This window comes from Seriola lalandi, unplaced genomic scaffold (genome assembly GCF_002814215.2).
Source record: "Seriola lalandi dorsalis isolate HSWRI2012SDOR001 ecotype SW California unplaced genomic scaffold, Sedor1 jcf7180002054140, whole genome shotgun sequence".
Taxonomy (NCBI): Eukaryota; Metazoa; Chordata; class Actinopteri; order Carangiformes; family Carangidae; genus Seriola; species Seriola lalandi.
Window position 1 is genome coordinate 54,283 of NW_019524693.1, and position 25,932 is coordinate 80,214.

A 25,932-nucleotide genomic window follows, 5' to 3' on the forward strand; every position below is an offset into this window, starting at 1 on the left:
CTCTGAAGGGCATGAGGTGTCAAAGCTCACCTCATATGCTCCTCCTTGGTGGTCTTTCCTCCAGCCTCAGGGTGACATCTGTGCCTCTGGGGTCCATGGTCCCGACGCACCCGATGGCCCCTGTAAACTGCACAGGATATGTGTGTCAGACATTCTCACACATGATCAGAAAATCATTTTGCTCCCTCTGTAATCCATCAAAACAACATACATATAGTCCACCGAGGCAGTTATCAAGTATAATTGTTGTAATTAACACAATTTATCAAAGCGTTGAAACAGCTTTGTATTAAAAACACTGCATTTGCTGGGAGGAAGTGAAATGTGTTTAGCATCCATATAAGGAGTGTAGTGCAGCAGTGGGAAAACATTGTGTGATTACTGAAACATACTGAGCTCAGATGGATGGTAAACGGAGCCTGCTGATTTACTCCGTCAACGGGCTTTGTGTTTTTCTTGTAAAATTATATGCGCAGGAAAAGAAAGCTCAAGTACATTGTTGAGCCATGGTTCTATTTTGCATGGTCTAATCTGATCGATGGTGAGCATGTCCCCCAGGCCCCGCTGAGATCTGAGAAGCCACCAGGCTCATACATTTGAAAGGCATCTGTTTATTTTCAGAATGCAAATGCAGTCCACCTCAAAGGCTATAAGCTGCAGAGAACACACAATGTGAATGTGCTGGAGTGCTCCGCCGGGGGGCTGAGGCCCCACTTATGTCAGGTTCAGGTCCCCCCCCCCCACTCTCCCACTAAACCCCCAGCGGCCACACACAAACACACTTCTCTAAAGAGAAAGACAGCGGCAACAGAGAGGCTTTCCTCACACCAAAACCATGTTTACCCATTCTGCAGCGTTATTTACAAGGGTTTTAATGGAGGACATTTACACAAGGTGTGCAGGCGACTGAGATGCTCCATGTGCCAGATGAGGGCAGCCCTTAGGGGAGCCAGGGGAAACAATGCCAAATCTCCTCCCCCTGCCCTCCTCTCTCCTGCCCCTTTTGGCACCCTCCCTTGTCCTCCAGTGAGAGGCTCCAAGGAGGGGGGGTGGGGGGTGGAGGGGGGACCCAGGAAGGTTAATGTGCCCACTTTGATCTTCGTCAAGGCACACTGAGTAAGAATTAATTTACATTTCAGATGAAAAGGTTGACAGTATAAAAAGGCATCTTGTTTCTGGTATGTGAGAGCTGTGTAATAGGCCAGGAATTTGAGAGAGGAAGTCGTGAGGAAACAGAAGGGATAAGCCCCTCTCTTGCCTTTACTGGGAAAGAGATGAAAGGAAAAAAGGATCTCAGTATGCACTGTTCTTCTGAAACATGGGGACCAAATGCTGCCCAAACTTTCAAAAGCTTTTCTTTATGCATTATTAATTAATTATTACTGTTTCGTAGGCCACTCATTGAGATCAAAAAGGTGTTTCACAAAGATGCAAGGTTTTCAGGCCTTTATCCCTTTTCCTTTTGAAAGTGTATGAAAAAGTGGCATGAATTTCCACGGGACACTGGACTACATGAGAAATTCCAGAGGTCTGCATTTGAATGTATGAAGAACTTCAGAAGAAAATATAAACATTTCTTTACCTGACTGTATGCGGACAGCGGCCTCTTCCCGCTCCTTTTTTATTTGCTTGAGGTTCTGCCGAGCAACAAAGCCCCTCCAGGCTGGAGAAAGAGACAGTGTGCATGTTTGTGTGTGTATGTGAGAGAGTGAAAGAGAGAGAGAGAGAGAGAGAGAGAGAGATTGCTGACCTACCTCTGTGAAACAAAATAGACTGCATATACTACACAAGATCCCACTTCAAAACACTGCTAAACCAGGTGGCAGAGGGATGGATCCCTTTGAACTCTCTGAGGTCTTATTGTCTGCTCTGAAGCATTGCTCTTAACCCTCATAGGTCAAGCTGTGGTTATCAAGCTCATCTCTTTTATGAAGAATTGGCGGTGCATAATAGACTAGAAGTCATTAAGAAACCCAATAGTCAGACTCGCATCAAATTTGCACCTGTTTCACCATTACAGGATAGAAAATACATCAGAACTCATCCTTCTTTTGTATATGTTTGACTTAAATTAGAATCATCCCTTTCCACTGTTTACTGTCTAATTAATACCAGTGTACCTGACTGGATGATGATGGCGCCACGGTTTCTCTTCTCCCTCTCTTTTCGGTAACGTCGGGCACCCAGCCAGCCTTTAGTGTAAGCTTGCATCACCACCACCCGAGCTATCACCTCTCTCAGCAGCAGGTTTAGCTGCTCCACATGGTAGTACCTCAGAAAAACCTGACATGATTAGATCAGGTTAGAATATCCCAATATCATAGAATAGGTCTTTGTACTGCCATGCACAGGATTGGACAGTATGGACTGTTTTCTGTACATGGTTTTTATGTTATAGGTTACTTTTCTGGTGTAATTAAATTACCTTTGTCTTCCCCAGCACCCAGCCTTCTAGTTTGGCCCGCTCCAGTATGGCAACAGCGTTCTCCTTGCTGGTCTCAGGCATCTGATGAGCCCGAAATGCAAGGTAGTAATATCTATGAGAGGATTATATAGTTATATAGTTATAGCACTTCAAGAACAGAGTAACAGAGTTGGGTTTAGGCTATAACAAGACTTTTTGATTATATCATGAAATAAAGTTCAACTTTTAAACATCAGAGATTATACATATACATTCATACACACACACACATATATATATACACAACTTAAATAGAATCACTATTTAACAACTTGTATCTTGTTTATGTAATCAGACATGAGAGCGGCAGTGATCTTCTCAACTCATTGCCAAGAAAACAAATGAGCCCATTTCCCAAAATGTCAAACTGTTGCTTTACATTTCTCAATTTAAACTCTACTACTACTTTTGCTTCTACTTCTGTATTGTAAGTGTAAATGTGAAATTAGGGATTATTGTTTGAGTAAACAATCCAAAGATGGTTTCAGAGAAATCTGATTAGATTCCTCAGTTTTGGTAGCTCATTGGATTAATGACAAGCATATCACTCCTCTTCAGTAACTGTAAATATTAAGAGACAGCAGTTCATAACACCTTATTCCACACAACTATTTAAAGTGTTATTAGAAGCGCTACAGTCGGAAAATAGGCTGCTCCGTCTGAGAAGTAAAATTGAGCCTGACTGAGACGTGAGTCCTCAACAGAGGCCCATTGTTGGAGCTCTTTTGAATGGATCATCGTCTCTTATTTCAGTAGCCACAGAAGATGCCCATCAGCCCAGGCCTATCAGTGTGCATCAGCTCCACTGCATGTTTTATCGCTGACATTGCCTGGATCCGTCCACTGATCCTCTTGTTGTAGTTTACAAAATACCAGCATAGGACAAAGTGGCTCTAACTGTTTGCTCAGGGACATCAAGGCTCCAAAACTACTGGTTCATCTCTTGTGTTCTGGTGTTGGTCAAAAACAAGAACAACAAGAAGAAGAAAAACTTCTTTGAACTCCCTTCCCCGCCTCAGTCTACAGCCTTTCATTCTAATTCCTGTTGATACCTGTTATTTCTTTGATGGTAAATACAAAGCACTGCTTGGAAACATCAGACGAGCCTTTGATATGAGAGCACAAATTTAAATCAGTTTTCACTAAAGGTGCAGTTTAGCCGTTCGAGTCTGTCTGTACGACTTCTACCGGGCTCAGGTGGGATGATATGGATTCAATAGTAAGGTTAAAATATAGTCAGAAGTGCTAATACACCCTCACATTCACACACTCCATGCAGAGGAGGTGCTGAGAAAACAATAAAATCATCAGGTCGGGGGGAATGATGCAATTCCAGTAATCACTCTTTAAAAGTGGAAGCAAAAGTGGAACATGTGAGGAAAAACCATGTGGTCATTCAAAGTTTTAGTTCACCGAAATTAAACACAAATTTTTAAAGTTTCCCTAAAGCAGTGAGACCAACCAGCCATCTTAAAGTTTTTTTTTTTCTCCTACAGGCCACAAGCACAAGTTAATTAAATTTTATATCATCTTAAAGTCTGCACATTAGAGGTGGCTGGAATATTTTTCAAAGGAAAATTGATCAAACATAAGTTTCCTTGAATCTTCCCACAGAAAATTCGTCTAAGTATGTGCATTTTCTAAGATGATGTTTAGGTATATACTTTTTAAATCTGGGGTTGGACAGTTGAACAGGAGTGTGTAGCACTTATTAGGAGTTATCAGATCATGTCCTACATTTTTAAAAACAAAAACAACACCCTTACATAAAGTCCCCCTAATGATAAAATCTTGTTTTAATTGTGTTCTAATGTATACCAATGGGACAAGGAGACTGCACTTGAGCTTTTCCAGGTCACTGAGTTAAAGAACAAACTCTTTATGAATAGTAAAAGGAAATCCATTAAAATGCATCACCCCTTATAATCACAGTTCCTCCCTGTTTGAATTTCATCCATATTTTCCAGACTGTAGTATCCACACCCAGTTAAAAGAGCTGTAGGATTTAGTCTTGCACTATCACTAATGACTGCCAATTAGTCAGCCTCTTGCTCTGCTCAACTTGTACCCCTATCTAATTAACCAACCCATGTTTTTGTGTGATACAGAGCATGGCTCACTTGTTCTGCACTATCTCTAGGGTTGTGTCAGCGCTCAGTATGTGTGCGTGCTGCAGAGTGAAGGTGCTGCCCATCTCAATGCTGCTCTTACCTTTTGACAAACTCTTCGAAAAGGATGCGGTGGGAGTAGCCTTGCCGGCGGATGTTCACCGTCTCCAGGATGCCCGTGTAGCGCAGCTGCACCATCACCCTCTCCTTGCAGAAGCGCAGGGCCTGCCTGTCGTCATTGGGTTTGATGCAGCGAACAAAGTGCGGCTGACCCACCACCATCTTAGACAGCAGGTCCATCAAGGAGTACTGCAGAAACACAACGAGACAACAATAAACAGTGGGCAGAGGCAAGATGAGAACACCAGAGAGCAGTTATCATATGAATTCACATTATCAAAGTCTGTTGGTGTAAGTTCAGTTATGATGATTTGCACTTCAAAGAGCATCCACTCTTGCTTTGCACTTTGTCCCGACGTAGATGTGTTTGATAACAGAGTTTAAGCTGAATAGTAATTGACAGCATTAACAACACCCAACAGGATTGGGCAGAGTTTTTTTATTCTCATAACAAATGTTAATAACAGATTTTTTGCAAATAGGAGGCAGCAGAACAAACTATAAACACATTTAACACATTATCACCACATAAAGTCGTTATGGCAAACATGTTAGCAAAGTATTGCTTATTTACTCCTCCAGCAGACATGGATCAACATTATCATTCATTTGGAAGAAGAAGAGTTTTTGACTCCTTGATAAAGTTAAGACCACTTTTCGTTCTTTGTTTTTTAGCTCTGGTTTGTTCTCCACCAACTTCCTTATTCACCAGCTAGTCACCAACTTCGTCAGACATTTGTTGCTGACCAGACAGCAAGTTCAAGTAAAGAAACGGAGGCCCAGAAAGTATCTTTGATGATAATTTGGTGAGAAGTCTCCCTATTTTCTGTTGTCCTCCAGAGTTAACTTGCTGTTTTTGCTGTTTGTAATAAATGCAAACTTATCACATCTTGAGTGTCTTTCGCATTCAAAGCCCTACAATGGCTCTGGATGAATAACCACTTCTCTCCATGCAAATCTTTTATTGTGGAATGTCTACAGGGAGTTTTGAGTTTCATTAACAGCAAATTAACAAATAATCCAAAAAATAATAATTATCAGTATGTAAGCCCAGTTTTATTGTTAAGTAAGAGGTAGAAATTGCATTGCTCTATTGACAGAATTAATTGTGTAGAAATTTAGATTATGCTCAATTTATTGTGAGTTTTCAGAATATCTGAAATTCTAATCTAAAATGTCTGGAGGGAATGATTAATGAGGTAAAAATGATTTCTGTTTCCATTGATTGAGTAGTACAGTGGATTTTCTAGTATCACTGGCTCTGCTTTGACATGCATTTTTCTTATCAGGCATTACAGTTGCTCAAGGAGGTACAGCAGCTTAATGTTAATGAAATTTGTATGAGCTACAAACAAGATAGTTTGCAGCTTCGAAACAGTTTACAGTAGCTGCCAAAAGTCACAATTTTTCTTAGATTCAACGTGCGTTCGAAGCATTTTCATTCTTAGAAAACGTCTGCACACAGTTTGCAGGCAGAGGCAAGAGAGATTGTGTGAAGACTTGACTTCATTTGTGGTACATCAAGTAAAACATATTGGCAGGACGCTAAATTTTACACTTAAAATTTATCTAATGGAAATTTGCCAATACTGACACTATTTAACCGAAACGAATAATAGAGTTTTTTAGCACAGAGTGTAACAAGAGTGTTCCTAAAAGAAGCCATTTGTTGATATTAGTGCATGTACCAAACTTGAATAAAATTGCGTTACAGTTCATTTGCTTGTGTCAATTCAAAATAAGATTTTAAGATATGTTAAAATGGTTGCTTGCTGTGAGATAGTTGCTAGTAGCATGAAAGGGAAAACACCTACACGGAAATAGGAGGCCACAGTCTGTCTCCTCATGTTGGTGGTTTCATCTGGGTGACGCATCATCTCCATGGTGTCCACCTGAACACAAACATTCACACTGAACAACCTGCATTGACAAACAGGCCAGACTCAGGCTCAGGGAGTATCACTGAAAATACAGCAGATTCAAATGAGATGCCATTTATTTGCAACCTGATGTCCTCAGTGGGCTCTGTAGAGATAAAGGTATTATTACAGCAGGTCTCCTTCTTCTAAATGGGCCAGTTGGGAACACACAGCTGTACTAACTGTGCCGTCTGTATAACACAGCCCCATAAACACTTATAGCTAACAATCTGGAGAATAGTTCTGCACTGCTGTGGGGCATGGAAAGATTGCAGAGCATTCTGAGTAATGAGACTAGCCGTCACCAAGCAGACAGTCATCCTGACGACGACAGATTAACGAGGACACAATATAAGCTTTTTAATGGCCTTCGCAATTCATGGCTTCATCAAAATTAATGATGCAATAGATATTTTATGGTAAGTCTACGTAGCAAAGTGCATATCTTAAGACTTTATTTCATCCTTGCACGGAGAAAGAAAGGTACGTCAAACATTCTGAGTTACATGAACAGAGGAATTGGATGCTTTGACACTTTGCTATTCTGAAAGCAGACCATACAGAAGTACAAACCCTTATCTGGGACTCACTTCCACTCTCCTAACAACCGCCACACTACTTTAATCTGGTCGTACTGGTAACTTTTTATAAGCGTCACTTTCTGTCAACTTCTCCCCAGCTCTGATTGAGAACATGACGGCATACATATTACATCAATCACTCTGACTTGTTATGCAGACGTCCTTTCTTGTTCAAGAATAACTGAGTAGTTCAACAAAGTAGAACTGTTTTGCCACTGTTATTTTTTCCCCAAAATTATGGCCAGTGTTTGTGTCTCATATTAAGTATTTCTATACTCTAAAAAGATACATCACAGAGCCTTTGTTTACATTAATAACGCAGAATTGTGGCTGTGTGAAAAAATAGTTCAAAAGAAATGATTTACATTTTTCCAAAAACAGACTGTGATTGATGTTACAAGAGTGAAGCTGCACATGATTCAGAGTTAGTGAAACGTAGTTAAAGTTTCAGTTTGGATTATGATGATGTTCAGTTCATATCATGTACTTTCAGAGACTGCTTGTAATTTGAAACAGGTCTGTGATTTAGAGAAAGTATATTTAGATTGAGAAACTTTTACAATTTTTAACAGAAGTCTTACCTTCAATAGGTATTTGGGAGACTTTGAGTACGGCACATGGAAATAAAGGAAGAGAGAAAGGGATAGACAAGAAGTAAAGAAGCTGAGATTCATCTTTAAGGGGTTTTGCACTATAAATCATAATGTGATCTCTTTTTTCCTTCACACAGATCAAGTAATTCAACAATGGACAAATACACCTCACTTCCATAATTACATCTTACAGACATTATGATATGACCAAATGCTTCCCCTTAAATAATGTAAAACATAGACAGACATGGTGAAATGAAGTGTGTGTCCAGAGGTGAAAGAGTCCCTGCTATTAAAGAGACTTTTTGGGCAACTGATGCTCCTAAAATACAGAGTAGTGTGTGTGACACTATAAAAAGGTACTCAAAGAATCTCTGCATGAAGAATGTCAGTATGAACATGATTAACAGACACTATTGTGTGCAGACATTTTCAAAATGCTCCTTTAAGAGTTGCTACATGAAGAATTATTGTGGAATATTATGCCAATAAAACTATCATGGCCTCTTACTAAAGCATGTGGATGTGCTTTTGTGATTTTGGAGAATCTACAAAAATTAAACCTTAAATTTTATAATACTTTGCTGCTCATTACAAACAACAAGTTTGTAAGTCTGAGAAACTACTTTTATGTCGTAGACACCAAATGCCAGATGGCGATGCTGCATCACCACAAGCAAGGCAGCAAACATAACAGGGTAGTCAATTAATGTGGCTATGCTTCACAGCACAGGTTTTTACTGGGTTTCTTATGGTGCGATGCCTGTGAGCAACAAATAAAAAACAATATGCTCTCAGATGTGATGATTTGTGCTACAGGAGCACAAGCCTCACCTTGGTGCGTCCTGACCCGAGCTGCGGTGGCAGAGATCTGGAGGCTGCGGTGACCCTGGCCCTGGACGTCGCCAGATTTCCTGTTTAACACAAAACCACAACCATAAGATATTCATAAGTAGTAACATAAGGACTTGTTTAAAGCTTGGAAAAGGTTTGAGCTGCTGTATGAAATAAAGCAATTATTATTAAAAGTGAACCATCTAAACACTTTGAGGTGATACCTTTTGTCAACATACATAAGACAAAAAGCAAACAGGGTGAACAACTTCACTAAACTACAGTACTGTATTAACAGTTGTGTTCATGCTGCAGCGCAGTTTAAAAGACAGTTCAGAAAGAGCCTAAATCTGAGCTGAATCCCATGGACTCAGGAGTGCAGCTGCGTGCACAGCAGTCCAACAGCCCCACACACAGCGGAAAGGATATGAACATAGCATATGCAAGACAGTCTGAACATTTCAAAGTTTCTGCACAAGATGTCCAAATGTTTTCTCTGGCTATATCTTCAGAGGCTAAACTGTGATTAATAGCAGTGAAAGACGCCTTTGAAGCAGGATTGGTGACATCAAAGTCCTAATCCATGGGTGGCAGGATTTTTATAATGAGTGGGAAGTATCTTAACACATTTCAAAGGGTTTACTCCATGAATAAACAATAGCTGCACAGATGTGCCACACACACCTTTAGAAAAATATGTCTGCAGACACAGGAGGCAGCATTACCCAAGCAGCCGTGTATGGCAAGGAGGAAAACCTTTGTAAGTTTTTTAAGATAAAGCTGAAGTGACAGGCCAACAATTGTTCTAGATTTTCAACCGCACACAGGCGAACTTCTAAAATGCAAATATGTAGTCGGCGTCTCCTATATAATTTCAAGACTCACGTCAGTTGTTAAGGACATGGTCTGACAGCGGGCCACGCTTAAACACTGGATCAGCGCCTGCCTTTCTCAGAGGACTCTGCACTATCAAGTGTGTATTAGAAGCATCAATCAAACACTAGAGAGATCAAAATCAATTTATGATGGATTAATTACCAGCTAGACCACTTCTAACTTTAGACAAAGAATGTCCTATTTGTGCCAAAGGTTTTGCAGTGAGCTGAAGCAATGTGGTGTCTCATGGGACACACACACTCACACACACACGCACGCTCACGCGCACACGCACGCCCACGCACACACACACTCTGCTGTAGTCAAAACAACCCAAAACATACGATGTGAGAGCACTTCAAAAGAGTCTTTTAAGCTAGTAGTGATGCTGCTTTTAGTATTTCACAGTTATCTACTAATTTTTATTTATTTATCTACTCACTTATTCCGTTATTAATACATTTTTGCATTTGGCAAACAAACTAAATTCTAGATACTGTGCAAAATGTGCACTTGTTTATTTGTTGATGTGCTTGAAAAAGTAACCACAGGTTGAGAATTGGAACCTAAAAATAGCAGAAAGGAAAGTGTAAAATATGGTAATGTGGAAATGTGATCAGTTAACTGCTCATTATAAACACGTTTGTAAGAGAGCCTTATGTTTAGCATCACGGGGACAGATTTTACAACCTCTAACGGCCCTTCGGCACAATCTACACAAAGAAACACGCACAAAAAAAGTATGATCTTTGAGAACAGGAGCCGTTAAACTGTGTCGGGTATATTACCAGCACACAGGCAGGGAGGGCCCCGCTCCAATTAGCCCAGAGTAAAGCTGGATGGATTAATTGGAGTGGGTCTTGTGCAAATGAAGTGCGCTCTCTCCTCTCCCCATTAGTGCTGCTGGGCCAGATCATCTGAGCACATTTGTCATGATGAATTAGCGGCTGCGAGTGGAACGGGCTCGTGGAGTGTCACTGTGCTTTCACGCCTCTCACTTCCATGACACCATCAAGGGGAGATGAAGGGGCTGCGCCGCGATGAGAGAAACTATGACAGTTGTACCTAAGCCTTGCAAATGGACACTCACTGCTTTCTTCGTGTATTCCTTAGTGGGTCGTATTAATTCATTCTTCTGGCGGGTTTCATATCCCCTCCTGACTAGATGATTAGAGCATGGGTTAATAGTCAGTATCCTCAAAGATTTCCGCCTCCTGAGACATGAAACCAAGGGAACACCTGTGATGTCCGGCCTGAAAGAAGACCATCTAATTTAGATACAGTGGGGAACTTGTCTAATGATGTGGATAATAATTATTCAAGCACCGAGACAAGCAAGAAAAGGGAAGATTTGTTCTTTGACAGTAGATTCAGTTAAAGAAAAAGGTCACATATGTTTTTTGTTACTGCGAGCGGCAGTTCTTATTTTTGTCAGTGCTGTCAAATGATGAAAATAAAATGAGATGAAAGAGGAGTTTTAATGTAAAATGTTAATAACTAAAGGAGGAGAGCAGGTGAGGGGAATATTTCCCATCAGGTCATTCAGTCTTGAGAAACAGGCGGTGGAGGAGCGTCCCACTGATCGTTTCTGCTTCATGCATGTTGCTCTTGGCATGGACTTCCAGGACAAACACAGAGAGAGGCAGCGCTGTGTGTGTGTGTGTGTGTGTGTGTGTGTGTGTGTGTGTGTGTGTGTAGTGATGGTGGAGGGGGGGGCAGAAAGAGAAAAAGCCTTCCTTGGCATCTGTGCGTTCACTTTGAAAATTAAGCCCAGCAAGAATCCTGTAGGAAAAAAAAAAAGCTCAAGCTGGCAGTTGTATTGGGGTTCTATTGACAAGAATAGTCAATGTGCTTGGGATTAAAAAGCAATCCCGCGTTCAATATGACACCTCCCTACACGCTTTTATGAGTGCCAGTGTGCGCCTTGTACTTCAGAAGCTGTGGATCGAGCTGTCGACACGGGGGACAATCAAAGTTGTAAGAGAGAGCAGCCTTCCCAAGCTGAGTGAGCAGAGGCTTGCTGGATATCTCCGCCGCTCTCCCGCTCTCTTTTTGAAAACATGTGATCTAGAAACTCAACTCAGCAACCAAGCAAATGAGATTAAAGCACCCATAACCCCCCGCCACCCTCCCCACCCTCCATAACCACCACCGTTTATGCCTAGAGATGGCTCCGGGGGCTGTTGATTTAAATGCCATCCACTACTGTCAGAGCAGATCAATCATAAAAAGCATGGTGTAATTGGCTTTTAGTGACACAACACAGTGTTGCATTTATCAAAGGATGTTGTACCATGTGACTTAGGAGAACCGACTCCTCGCTATTGATGTGCGGGGCCATCAAAAATCCCACTGCTGACTCAAAAAATTCTCCAATACCACGATTAGGAGCAAAAATGAACAAAAGTATTACTTGGTGAGTGTCTATCTTGGTAGCAAAAGTGTGTGGAAGTCTGGTGAAAGACTGTGGTATCTGCCCACTGGGATGAAAAAGGCTTTTGCTGGGAGAGAACAAAGAGCCGAATGTGTCATATCTCTGGGAGAAGCCTGTCATTTCTACACAGGAGCATCTCCTAACATGAAGGGAGACGGAGTGAGATGCAGAGGACGGGAGAATGGCAACTGTGGCTTCATGTGAAGATGTAAAACCAAATATGTAAATTGTTTGACACACATGATGAGCTTGACCTTATAACCTTGGATTTCCTACAGGAGAATATAGTCATATGAGCTTGTTTTTTTCACTGACACTTGTGCAATTGTAGAATATGAACAAGACTTTGCTGAAGATAGAAATATATGCCAGAAATCTTGTCACTCACAAGAAATGTGAGACTTAAGTTTGCTGACTTTGAGAGGAGTTTGTGCTTATTCAGTGGGTCAGCATTATAAACACTACAGCGACATCAAATATGCCCTGGATAGAAAAGTAAAGACAAACTCGTACATATGGTGCATTATATCTTAAAATCTAACCACGTTTTGTATGATAAACGCAAAGTTAATAAGTCAGATAAATGTAGGGGGGTAAAAAGTCCAATATTATATAATCAAGTCCAAGTACCTCACATTTGCACTGAAGTACAGTTTTCCACCAGTGCAGACAAATATACAGTAGAAACCCACATTCAGTCACCAATTCATAACATTCAGTTTTCTTAATGAGACGTATCAATGTCATGGTTGTCTGCTTTTATATGGCTTTAGAGGGGCTTGTCAAAGCATTGGTTGAAAAGTATCACAAGAACAGCATAGATACATACAATTTCAGGATTTTCAGCCTGATAACATTTTTTCAGAGGCAGCTGTTAAGATGTGAAATGAAAGCCACTCTGAAAGTGATCTTCTTGGTAAAATAAGAGGAGATGCCATGTGCTAGGTCGGGGATGGACTGAATTTGACTTCATCCCATGCCACCCTGATCATGCCAGACCTATTTGCTGATGTAAGGGGCTACCAGACTTGTTATGAATTTGGTCACTGTGTTCATCTGGGAAGAAAATTAAACAAAATACAAACATTTAGGACTGACAAACATAAATAAATATATTCAGATATAAATATAGTTTTTAAACCATTTTAGCAATTGTATGTTATTAAAGGAGAATTTGGAGGCTTTGTGTTCTATATAGAAATAGCAAAAACCCAATGTAGGCTATGATTATATTATATCAATAAGTTAACAGAATTTTAGGAGAAGGGCAGTAGTTTTTTGTTTTTCTCTCTCTCTCTCAGCGAGGGAAAACAAAGACCATGTGACTGCTTTCTGGTTACAACTATTCACTTTTTGGATAATGAGATGATATCAAATATTCTGTTGTTGATGGCCATTATCAAAGGGAAAGTCAGTGTAGAAGGCAGAGCTGGCAGGGGCAAGGCCGCAGCAGCTGGCAGTGTGGACACACACATGCCTGCAAACCACAGTCGTTCAGCAAGGTAGCCATCACACACAGGTGAGGTAAGTGGTGTGGCTCAGGCGTAAGAGTTGCATCTGAGGTTGATCAACTCATTCCTGCTTGCTATATTATCGCTGGTCCCGGACAAAACGATACAGGCCACCAGGACATACAGCTCTAAATATAAGTTTAATATTTCAAATTCTCAGCTGGCTTGCTTACTAATAATTCAAAATAATGAATTACATCAACATAGTGCAGGTCTCGCTCAACAGCATACATTATAAAGTGTTAAAACCCTGGCAAAGATAAATGTTACATTTCAATATGCAAGAAAAATGCAAGGAAATATATGTCTTTATACTCTACTCCCTGTGAACTTTAACATTTCAAAGGGAAGCACATCACTCCATTTCCATTGTGCTCTCACAAAGGACTGGCAGTCTTGAGGTACAGTGTGCATGTGCAGATGTGCTGTGCTACAAGCAGCAGGGCCAGGCAGCCCTGAGGCTACACACAGACACACACAGACACACACAGACACAGACACACACAGACACACAGAGACACACGCGCACACACACACACACACACACACACACACACACACACACACAGCACTCAGAGACCCAGACCCATACATACATATGACCACAGGCTGCCCAGGCCCTGGTAGGCCTGACTGAACCCAGCCAATTCAAACACTGTGATCCCCCTGATCTGGGAAAGGCCCTGGCTCTGAGGAATTTGTCCATGCAAATACATCCCATTTCCTCTGACAAAACACCACCACATGTCCAAGCCTCAAGGACCCACATTCTGCAGGGCTCAAGTGGCCTCACTATTCACCGCCTGGGAGCTTTTTACTTTCTGGGGCCTTCCTAGTTTCCTACTGTTCTCCAAACATGAACTGCATCGTTACCCAGACGCTCAAATGCTCAATCTGATGTGTGGAGAAAAAAGCAGATAGTGGGTCTTGTAAACTATTACATAAATGTGGACTGTGTGCCTGTTTTAAACAAAATATAAAGAAAAACGATCTGGTTTAGAGGGGTTGTGTCTACTTTCCTGGGTTTTGATACGTGTCCCAGCACAAATATTAACATCCAGTGCATGTGTGTGTGTAGTTTGACAACCCAGATCCATTATTTTACTGCCATCACAGTGTCAGGCTGCAGGTCTACAAGGGTGTCCCCTAGTGGTGACACTGTGAGGAGGAGACCCAGAGTGCGAAACCACCCTGGTGCAAAACAGATTTCCATCAGATCCCCCCAGATAATGGTAATTTCACAGATAACAGTGAATCTATAATGTGAACTAAAATGCAAATTAAATCCCCCCACAAATTTTACCCTGAAGAATAGATTTATAATTTTTCTTATGCTATACTCTATCTCACTGTAAACGACGCTCCATCTTTTCCAGAATGATAAGCTGGAGCTGGAGTGTTTCATAGCTTTTATCTCATGAGATGATCTACAGTTTCACAAAACTGCAATAAGAAAATTGGACCTCCAACTCCAAAGAAATAACAGGCACAAGTATTGCAGACAAACTTGCTCTAAATGAACTTGCAAAATAATCTATACACTGACTGTGAGCATGGGCAAAGCTTTTAAGGATAAAAAGGTTAAAACTGCACGACACAGGAACAGTTTGTTTCTCTGATAAATCATCACATTAACTCGATCCACCAGCCTGAGTGGCAGGACAGACAAAAGTGCAGTGGAACAAAAGGAAATAAAGAAGCTTTTAGACCTAAATGACATTGTGTCAGCAGCAATAAACATTATAGCACATCTTAGCTTCTGTTCAGTGCCTTTGTGCACTGAAATTAAGTGTTCACTGAATTTGTTTTTATGGAGTGTACTCCTCTGAAGCTGTTAATTGCAGAAAGAAGTGGCTGAAGGCTCCCTTGTGCACAACCTGCAATTGAAGTTTACAGACACATCACACAGATTTCTACTGGAGTCTCAGCTAAGGTGCCTTTTGTGAATTGAAGCTCCTTTTAATGCCACTGGGAGTGAAAGCAGGCATTTACAGGTCCCTAAAAAGGAAGTGAATCACATAATGTGGCTTAGCTGAAATAAAGAAGGAAGTGGGAATCTGATAATTTAACACATCTATTAGCATTTCAGCTAAGTCAAGTGACCAGGAGGCCTCAGCCGCGGCTAATGACGAGCACATTACTACCTTCATTTAACCAACAGAAAAGAGGTGGGAAGAGTTGCTTTTGTGTTCTCTAAATACTGTTTCTTCATCCCCCGGGTATTTAGAAACCTTATCATAAAAATATCCCACTGCACCCACAATCTGTAGATAGCATTCAGCAGTGGGAAACCAAGAGGGACAGCTTAGTGAAAATAAAAACAGAGCGCCGTGCAGAGAGCTGAGCCTCTCAAGAGATAATGGAGACTGCAGATTTATCCAAGCACGGCACACAGAGGCTTGAAATGAAGGGGGACCAGGAGATGCCTGGGAGCCGCGTCTTTAAGAAGCCCACTTACCTGAGCGTTTATGGAAGCAGTAGACACCAGCACAATTCACAGAGTACTACAGTCAGAACCCGGCATTGTTAACAATAGTTTGTCTCAAAGAAAACTTTCCCTTTCCAGTTCCATTGTGGTAAGCAGGAGAATAATGCTCCTGTTAGTGTCAGGGCTTGAGATATTTTAAACTGCTATGTTTCTTTAATGACGCCTATAGAAGCATACCTGTTTTAGTTAAGGGGCTGGAAAACAGCTGCTGCAGAAGTTTGTTCTCTGATGTTCTCAGCACCACAACGATGTCAGCAGGAAGTGTGTCTCTGTTTTTCTCCAAAAATCCATTCACATTGTACATAACCTGTTGAGGAAGAAATAAGACATGCATGGAACACATGGAAAACAAATGTGACAAATTATTAATTTAAATAATACTATAGAACACGAAATGATCGTATTGTGAGTGAAAATTGATCAGTAGCATTGTTGAATTAAGCGAGTTGATTCAAATTCGAATTTATTCAGTTTCTAGAAAAAACTAAATGGACTTAAAACCATGGATCCATAAAATCAAATGCACCGCCTTAATAGAGTTAACTATGTTTGCAAAGTTTTGAACTATATAGAAAGAAATGAGGAGACTGACATCTGTTCCTTGTGACCACAAGTGTCATTTGTCACAGACTTATTAAAGTTTGAACTACTGTTAATACACTGCTAAACCCAAACTCTTATCATGCCAACAATTGAGTCAATATATTATCTTTTGCATAGATCCATAAAGTAATTTGATACCTTTCCTGCATAATGCTGAATTCCAAAACAAAGCTCCACACGTTTTGGTATCCAGAAATATTTGCAGCGCAGATTGTCCTCAAACTTATCTGTAAACAAGAAAAGAAAAGAAAGAAACAATACAAAAAGACCCATTATACTTGGAAAGAGATGGAACAACATTCAAAGAAGATACTGACCTCTAACCTCTTATTAAATTCTGTTGTCAAGATTTTTGTTTGTTTAATGTCCAAGTATTTGGCAGGTAGTTCCAGTCTTACCCACTAAGGTCTGTTCAGTGGCCTGAGGGAAGCGGCTCTCCTCGTCCAGCAGGGACAACAGGCCCATGGGCTTCTGTAGGAACATGTCCAGGATGGGCCTGTTGTCCTCGTACTCCACCAGGCTGGCATCCACTCCCTCGCTCTGGTACTCCATCTAATTAAAACCAGTGAATGTAGAACAATCTAGTTAATGATTTCTGTAAATGACCTAATTAAACAATCTCGGCTAAATATGATTTGTGCTTGTGTGGAGAAAAAAAAAAAAGTTTCTCATCAACAAAACCAAACAGCTGCGATGGACTGTGTGTGTCTATGGCTGAAGTTTACAGCATAATAGAGTCTTTTACTGAATGCATAAAACAGAACAGCGCTGAACTAACAAATAGAGTCACTTACTTATTCATAATTTATTTCAATTTGCAAATAACCCAGAGTCATATCATATTATTGCATCTATTTAATTTCAGATCAAAAAGTTGGTTTAAATATATATTTTACTAATAAAGTGGAACCAATGGATCTAAACCATCCTCATGTTTAAGTCATTAACTCAGAATAATCAGTTTCTGTGTACAGCGAGACTGAAGACATCCAAACCAAATAAAAATCCTTTTCCACTGAGCACCAGCCCTACATCAGGGGCACTTCTTTGTAGAAGGGAAACTTTTCCATGAGCTTGAGGCCTTATTTTTACTGATCACTGCTGTAATTAATTTGTTAAGGGGCAAGTGTTGCTTTCAAAAACAGTTCTAGAGTAGAGAGTAGAGTGCTGCAAAATGTAAATGAATGAGCAGATTTTGTTAGTATTTCTTAGGTGAGTCTTCTCGGCAGTTGTTGTTGTTTGTATTTTAACATAAAGCTCATTGAGTTTTCATGTAATGAAACGATATATAACGATATATAAATATATGCCCCTTTTTTCCTTTTAGAAAGACTGTTGCGGAGTTAACACAGACTAAAAGGCATTATGGCAAAATGGTTCTTGATTAATGTCTATTCATTTCCATCAAGGAAAATAAAGACTTCTTGCACTTCAGGGTAAACAACTTCATTAAATCAATTAAGAGAGTAATTTGGTGGTGCACAACAGTATAAACAATCCTTTACACATCACAGCCTGGCTACAAGCAAAATGTTCATCTTAAGAGTTGTCTCTGCCCTGATAAATGTAAAAAACACACAAATAATACTAAAATGACTGATTTCCATAACACTGTGTTGTTTTGCTCAATAAATTTTGTTGCTGTGGAACGTGTGTTGAATATTACAATGGCATCTTAAGCATGATAAACTAGCACGATCATATTATTAATGACCTCTTTCTGTACATCAAACTCACCTGTTCGAGGGCAAATATGTGCTGGTTGAAGTAAAACTGGATCTGCTCGTTTGCAATGTTGATGCACAATTGTTCAAAAGAATTCTTTTTGAAATTCTCAAATCCAAAGATGTCCAGGATTCCCACATTCATGCTGCTCTCTGCGGCACTTCAAAGGAGAAAAAGGGGACAAACAAACTTAATTCTTCTATGTAACGGAACAAGCAAATCCCCAGCAGTCATATTAATTGATAAAACTTTTATGATAATCCAAGTTCAACCCAAATATAGAGTCTGGTCTGGATGGTGTAGTCGGATGAGAAATTATAAACATCATCTTTCAAAAGGTCTGAGCTTCTTAAATGGTTTTTATTTCAGTGTGTATTGATTTAACCTTGAGTCATTTTCAAAATCTGCACAAACAATACACATTCCTACAACACAGCATGAGGACTTAACACAGGGCATTTTATATTCAGTGCTTGGAGCTGCTACTTTTCATGATCGGTCATTAACCGCTGTATGCAGAGGTCACCTTTAGCCTGTGCTACGGGTTATTAATGGCAATAAGGAAATGGCAAAGATGACTGGAACGCAGACAGGAACTCTGGCTTTTGTGCATCTCAGAGACGACTCCTTGACAGTTGACGCCCATATTTATAAAGGAATTCTTTTGGATCAATGAACAGCCTCTTTGCAGTCTCTCTGAAGTCTGTTTAATCATCTGAACATTATTTTCTCTGCACGCAACTCAGTATCAAAAATTTATTAAAACTTTTTTTGCTCTCCTTTTGCTTGTCTTGTGCTTGCCCATTGATATTCTCCTCTGCATGTTTGTATCTACCTCTACAGACTTCCATAAAGGTCATCTGAGCTTGGCCGAAACTCTGCACGATCGCTTGAGACATAGAAGAAGAAAAAAAGAGAGCAACAGTGGACGTCTGGACAGATGTTCATCACTCCTGCACACACTCACCAGATATTCATGTCAGGCTGCAGCAAGGAGTTGATGCGGTTGACTATCCAGCTGAAGAGGCGTCCGTACAAGGCCTTGGACATGGCGTCTCGGACGTCGACGGCTTTGTCCACAGTGTTGGTGCGGATGATGGTCTCACCTCTGGTGACCACACACTGAGAGGTCAGCGCCTCCTGGAGCTCTTCAGGGCCAATGCTGAGGAGAGAAGCAGCTGAGAAAACAGAAGAGAGAGTCGATCAGTTTGATAATGAAGAGCTCATCTGCTTTAATCATTAGCATAGAAATCAGCTGCAGGTTTCTTTCACGGTCGATGCATTTGCTTCTTAGCATTTCTATGTAAATGAAAAGGAATTCTGTGCTTTTGGATACATTACGGTTTCACTTGCATAAAAAAAAGTTCATCCCTATTTTCTTATGCACATAAAAGTGCCCGACCCACACAGGCTTGTAAGACATCCAATATATTATTTCCATAGTGAAACAACATGTATCACAAAAGAACATAAGATATTACACGACATAAAAAATATAACGGAGACAAAGACTTATGAACACATGTCTCTCCTCCTTCCTCTCCCACACTCTACAGATAAAATCTACCATAAAAAGGTTCCCTTCTCAAAACCAAAACTCGTCCGACCAGAAAATATTTTACTACAGAGTACAGTCTGAGTATGAGTAAATCATCACACAAGGGGGAGTAAAGCACAAAAAATAGACTTTCTTTTAATATCTCTCCTAAATCACATAACAATCTCTTTCCTCTTTAGGGAGACCATTAAACCTACCTGTTCCTATGGCTAAAACAAGAGTTTTGCTGACTTCTACTACACACATAACACATCTCACCATTCTCTAAGGCTTCTGAGTTAGGCACTTCACTCTTATCGGTCTGGTGTTGAGATGTGATGGCAGCAAATTCAATATTGCCTGTGTTCAAAATGGCTGAGAGAATTCTATAAACAGAGTTGACTTCCTAAAAATAGAGAAGAAAAAATACAATTAACTTAACACTCAATGGCACTGCAAGCAAAAGCAGTACAGTATGTTGAGTATTTGGATACCTCTTCAGTAAAGCCAATGTTTCGGAAGCACTCCTGAATTGCATCAAACTGCTCCTGGTACAGTTTGCTGGAGACAATGTCTTGCATCACTTTGCAGTGCTGACTGTCAATGTACCTGCAGATGTAGAATATGATTATCAATGTTAGTTTCCACAATGGGTAGTGAAAGATAGCAGAATTTCAATGAGCATGTTAAAGAATTGCAGCGCTAACCTGGGAGGTGTTCTGTCTGGTAGCCTGTAAGTCTTCAGCTTGTCTTGGTGGTAAAGCCCAGCGTATATGTAATAAAATATGTGGAAGTTTTTTTCCCCCCTGAGAGGAAGCAAACGGAGAAGTCAGAAGTGTGACAAATGCAAATCGAACGAGACAAAGAATGAACGGAACATACGTGGCCTGTTTGATGACCCTTGACTTCTCCAGCAGGTACTCGGATATCTTGGCCCCGATGACCGCCCCAGTCGGTGTGAACTTCATCTCCAGGTACTTCCCAAAGCGACTGGAGTTGTCATTGATAGCTGTACAGGCGTTTCCGAAGGCCTCAACGAGGGGGTTCACCTGCAAGATCTTCTCACGCAATGACCGATTGTTTGCCTATGAACAAAAACATGTTTCTTTAACAAACTATGGTGTGATTTCAGGATAGTTTAGAGTTTGTGCAGGCACAGACTCAACAATGAGAGAATGAACACACTGCTGTACCTTTCCCAAGAAGGTAAGATGTTGAACAATCAAATGAGCGCTCTCCGTTTTTCCAGCACCACTCTCCCCACTGATTACAATACACTAAAGCAAAAGGAAACAGATCTAATGACTAAAACATCAAGCAAGGAATATTCACATTACATTATATACATTTTTCTCTTACTTAACCAGGTTAAAGTCTTTAGAGAATTACATTTCTTCTTCAAGAGGGACCTGGCTGCTTGTCAGGTACTATTTATTAGTGTCCAAAGCAACTACAAAGTGCATTCAACCGCCACAGGTAAAAGATCTAAATGTAATAAAAGATTTCAAAGACATCTCTCTAAAACATTTTAAAACATACATTATATATATGCTTGATGCTTTCATCAAATTATTTTCCAGCAGAATACCTGGTCTTTGCAGAATGTCACCATGCCTTGGTAGGCTGCATCTGCAGAAGCAAAGATGTGTGGAGGGTTGTCAGCCCGCTTCACACCATGGTACAGCTTAGAGAACTAAGAGAAGATGTGGATACATGAGGCTCGTCAGAAGTGGATCATTAACAGGAACAGATCAGCTTAAAATAATTTTCACGCAGATTAAATGCAAACACATAAAAAATGTGTTGCATTCTCTGCCATAAGAAAACACCATTTACTACAGTTTATAGATGACGTCCTCTTGTGATGAGCACAGCTCAGAATATGTACATCTGGTATCTGGCAATATTCGATATCGGGTAAGAATAAGTGAAGAATAAAATTGGGAAGAAATGCATATAAAGTAACCAAAAGAAAAAAAAAACAGAAAATGGTTAAACTACAGTATTTGTGCTGAGAAAGATTTTAGGCCAGATTTTTGTGCTGTGTTATACATATAGATAGACAGTATATTATGGACATCCACTACAGCAGAACCAGAGGCATGACTTCTGAGCAATCATTCATCATTTCCACTGTGACAGGGAAACCACTGGGAACATTTGTGTGACTGGTCGAAAACCAACCTGGGGAGAGTAGATGCTGAGATTCTGGAAAGGGTTGAGCGCGATGAGGATGTCACCAACGTAAGTGTACACCTGCAGCTCATCATACCTCTTTTGGAGATGGCTGATTATTGTCTCCTGCAGACAAGAAAAAACACATAGCATCAAGAGCATTGCCCCTTATACCGATCAATGCATGATGAGATAAACACATTAAATCTTACCTCATCTAAGAACTCCAGGTTTACCAGATCATCATCAGGACAGCTCTCTATTATGAGGTTTTTACGAGTATTGATCCGCTCGTGCCTGTATGAAGCCAAGGACATGATAATGCCTCAGAGAGCTGTAACGTGACCACCAAATGAGAAACAGTAGTTTGACTGGTGTGGTGTGGGTGTGAAGCCCTTAGAGCTCTCCCAGGGGACACATCTACCATTATCAGAGGCTGTGATTGCACTTCATCTGTGTTTTGACCTATCATTCTCCAATAAGCCACAGTGGGCAGAGGTCAACAATAGCTTGCTGGCTCAATGGGACTGAAGAAAACCTCAGGGGACACCACAGAGTGTGTGAAAGAAAGAAAAAGAGAACTGCATTTGTGAGTGTCTACTGCTTTATGTGCCTATATGCCTAGTACATGCACAGTAGACTGCAATGTGCTGTGGGTTCATGGTTTTCTATACTTGTTTAATCGTCATCAAATGAAAAGATCGAAACCAACAACGAATTGATCCGACTAACATGTATGTCTTTGTAGGCAAAGCCAAACACAGCTTACTCCTCTGTCATAACCTCATCAAAAACATGTCAATGAGCCACACTGGGTGTCATTACAAGGAACATGGGTGCTATAGTTGTTCTTGAGTTAACGTCACAAACATCATTCTGCTGCTATAAATACTCACAAGTTTGTGTATAAAGTCATTAGCTGGTTTCAAACTAGACATTTAGTTCATCAGTTGCTGGTTCAATAAAGACTTCAGTAATGTGTAAATTTGTAGCACTTTCCAGTGAAATTAGCTTATGTAAACAGGAAGTCACTCTAACATCACAAACTGTAGCATTGCTACCAAAAAGTAACACATTAAGAAAGTCTAGTACGATGTCAAACCGATAACTCTTTGTACATGTAGGTCTGAATATTTAATTTATCTCTCTATACATGTACATCTGTTTCAGAGTAGTATTTATGCAGTTTAGAATGAATAGGAAATATCCAATTTGGCTAACATTACCAATGCTATTTAGTCATTTAGTCATCAGCATAACATTTGTAATTTAAGATATATAGTTATTTTTGTAAAATGAATTTAATATGCTGTTTAATTATTATTAAACAGCATTTTAAGTTTTGAGTTCCAGATATTTGCACGATATAGGCTATACCTATTTTAGTCTGCAATCTAAAAACCTAGTTTTTACAGTTAGCTAAGCTAGCTATACAACAGTGATGACTGGGTGTGGATATTTAGTCACAACTAATCTCCATGTAAGAAATACCTAGTCGCTGTATTGCAATCTCTTCTAATTTAGTGTATTTCAGCACCAATTATGTATTAATCCATGGTTGAAAATAGTCCCCAACAAATGCAACGTTTATACATGTTTGAGTAATGTTTGCTAAAAACTGTTAACAGCTGTTTTTAGTGAAACTGAATATTTGTGATCTGTTTTTAAAGATTATGTTTTAATTAGGAAAGAATTTGCTTGGTGCTGACTGTCACAGACAGAGTAGGGAAGTCGGAAAGTAGCAAAAGATTAACTATTGTTGCTTTTGGTCTTTTTGTGGGATTTGCTGACATTAAGAAAAATATAGAATAACACCTGCCTTCTTTAAATTATGGAAAGCTATTAAAAAAGCATCCAAACACTTGTAGTTACTTCTCAGTCCCAAAACCATAAAAAAAGTATCTGATTCACAAGATATATCAATATTCTACTATAATAAATAATCAATCTTATCATATGAATAAAGATGCTCAAGTTTCAGGGTAGGAATTGTTTCCTTGCATTTGTCTTCATTCTGTATGCTGAATATAGTGGAAATACTCAATATGTGGTCCCTATAAAGTGAATACTCATCATCATGTCCCTTTAGAGGAGGACTTGAGACCTCGAGCCTCTACCTCTCATGCTTTGAAGTAAATCACACTATTCCACCTACGGCAGCTACTTTTAAGTTCTCTATGTCTTTATTCTTATCTGGAGTCATTGTGTGCTGATCTGTGGCATGAGAGACTAAACCAGGCGAGCCCAGTTCTCGCCCTACAAGCTCCTAATCCCATTATCCACTTTCACTGTGGACAGGAATTCGGGATCAGGCTCAGGCAACGACTCTGCACACTCTCGGGAGTAAACAGAGCTGGCACAACATCAAGACTCTCAGTCAAGGGCAGGTTCAGCGAACTCCTTTATAATGAAGATTAAACATTTGCCAAAGTCAGTATTTCTCCAGGAAATACCAGGAGACTTTCTGTGCTGTCATTCACTGACATGAGAGTGATCCATCCATCCATCCATCCATCCATCCATCCATCTATCTATCTATCTATCTATCTATCTATCTATAAAGGAAATTGTATTGTAGCTGCTATTATAATCTCTAAAGAAAATAACCCTTATAAATGCATTTAACAACAAACAAAAGAGTCTGTACAATTGAAATTCCGCCCCTTTTCAGGAATCAATCAATCTAGAATAATTCATTTACTCCATCATTGGTTTAATCAGGCAGGTGGGAAATGTTTTGTACTCAGGGCTCCCCATCAGATGGTTGCCACATCCACTGGTCTAAATGGCATTTATTAATCTAAGGTTAGTCAGCACAATCACTCCTTCTGAATTAGTCACACTCCCCTAACTTCTCTTTAATCACATACTGTAATGTCCATTACTGGGGCTCATCATCATTTCTATGCTCGAGTGTAAGAAGATGAGACCCTGCCCCCTACTGGACAGAAAAGAACATTTACACTCAGTCAATGGCTATCTGCACCAGCAGAGATAACCAATGACAGTACACACATGAAGCAATAAGCTCTGTCATTACTGCATATTATTTATGCTTTGGATTATATTTCAAGAGACTTACTTGGTTTTTGTTTTGCAGCCCATTTCTTGCTGCTCCTGGATGAGAGCAGCTAACTGCTGAGGGAGTGCCACATCTTTGCCGTGGGCCTGCTTGATGAAGGGATGCTCCAGAAGGTGGGTCACAGATGGACGTGCCTCAAAATCCTTTATCAGGCATCTTCGCAAACACAAAAATATCAGTGTTATTTAATCTCCATGCTTAGGATCAGTAAACAAACAGAGGGAAACCCTCAAGAAGACAAAGCGTCCCACATAATCATTTACCGGTCTTCAAATCAGAGAGACTTAAACAGCTAACTGTGCAATCACCTGAACATTTTAGAGAGCTGATTTGTCTGGATCAGCTCTGACAGACACTCACACCAGCAGGGAGCTCTTTGCAAGTGTTTTAAAGTCTGGGTCACTAATCTGTCATTCTCTGTCTGAGCACATTGTCACTATCACCATGGCTCCCAGTCCAAACAAGCCCTGCTATGGCACAGCAGTAAGTCCTATCTGTGATGTGCAGTGTTTGCCAAAAGGTGATGTCACTTTGTTTTACTGGCTGGTGGCTACACTTCAGCATCAGTTTGCTTCTGATACAAAGGACCTCATGAGATTGACGGTGACAACACAACACAATGAAAACACGGGAGACCACATTCGGCTTTTATTTCTGACAGTTACGATGCATTAAGAGACAAAACTATGAAATTACAAGACTGGACATCCTCACCTGAAGTCAAGAAAGCACATGCATCAACCATCCACATTTGTGCTGTTCATTTCCTTGTTCGGCTAAAGACATTCAAATGTGTTTGTAAGCGCTACAACACCAACAACTGCAGACAGAGGTAAGATAGGAGAAAAACACCAATCTAATTCCTACCACCTAATCTACACT

General features: G+C 40.2%; 1 protein-coding gene across 4 annotated transcripts in view; it reads right to left on the reverse strand.

Moving 5' to 3' along the window:
- The window catches only part of myo3b (myosin IIIB), a 65,607-nt gene that overhangs the window by 21,117 nt on the left and 18,558 nt on the right, over positions 1 to 25,932 (reverse strand). For 3 of the 4 annotated variants that reach the window (XR_015437083.1, XM_023403528.2, XM_087173251.1), the window contains 22 exons: positions 25,051 to 25,206; positions 22,181 to 22,265; positions 21,978 to 22,094; positions 21,382 to 21,486; positions 20,987 to 21,070; positions 20,676 to 20,878; positions 20,501 to 20,599; positions 20,288 to 20,402; positions 20,073 to 20,199; positions 19,224 to 19,434; positions 18,269 to 18,416; positions 16,930 to 17,083; positions 16,670 to 16,758; positions 16,106 to 16,235; positions 8,620 to 8,699; positions 7,774 to 7,794; positions 6,507 to 6,584; positions 4,676 to 4,881; positions 2,426 to 2,537; positions 2,121 to 2,283; positions 1,583 to 1,663; positions 31 to 127 (listed from right to left, as the gene is read on the reverse strand). Coding sequence is in view for 3 of the 4 variants with exons in the window: in XM_023403528.2 (XP_023259296.2) it covers positions 31 to 127; positions 1,583 to 1,663; positions 2,121 to 2,283; positions 2,426 to 2,537; positions 4,676 to 4,881; positions 6,507 to 6,584; positions 7,774 to 7,794; positions 8,620 to 8,699; positions 16,106 to 16,235; positions 16,670 to 16,758; positions 16,930 to 17,083; positions 18,269 to 18,416; positions 19,224 to 19,434; positions 20,073 to 20,199; positions 20,288 to 20,402; positions 20,501 to 20,599; positions 20,676 to 20,878; positions 20,987 to 21,070; positions 21,382 to 21,486; positions 21,978 to 22,094; positions 22,181 to 22,265; positions 25,051 to 25,206 (2,661 nt within the window). In the remaining variant the exon portion in view is untranslated. The remainder of the gene's footprint in view (positions 1 to 30; positions 128 to 1,582; positions 1,664 to 2,120; positions 2,284 to 2,425; positions 2,538 to 4,675; positions 4,882 to 6,506; positions 6,585 to 7,773; positions 7,795 to 8,619; positions 8,700 to 16,105; positions 16,236 to 16,669; positions 16,759 to 16,929; positions 17,084 to 18,268; positions 18,417 to 19,223; positions 19,435 to 20,072; positions 20,200 to 20,287; positions 20,403 to 20,500; positions 20,600 to 20,675; positions 20,879 to 20,986; positions 21,071 to 21,381; positions 21,487 to 21,977; positions 22,095 to 22,180; positions 22,266 to 25,050; positions 25,207 to 25,932) is intronic. The other variant, XM_087173252.1, reaches the window with a different exon arrangement.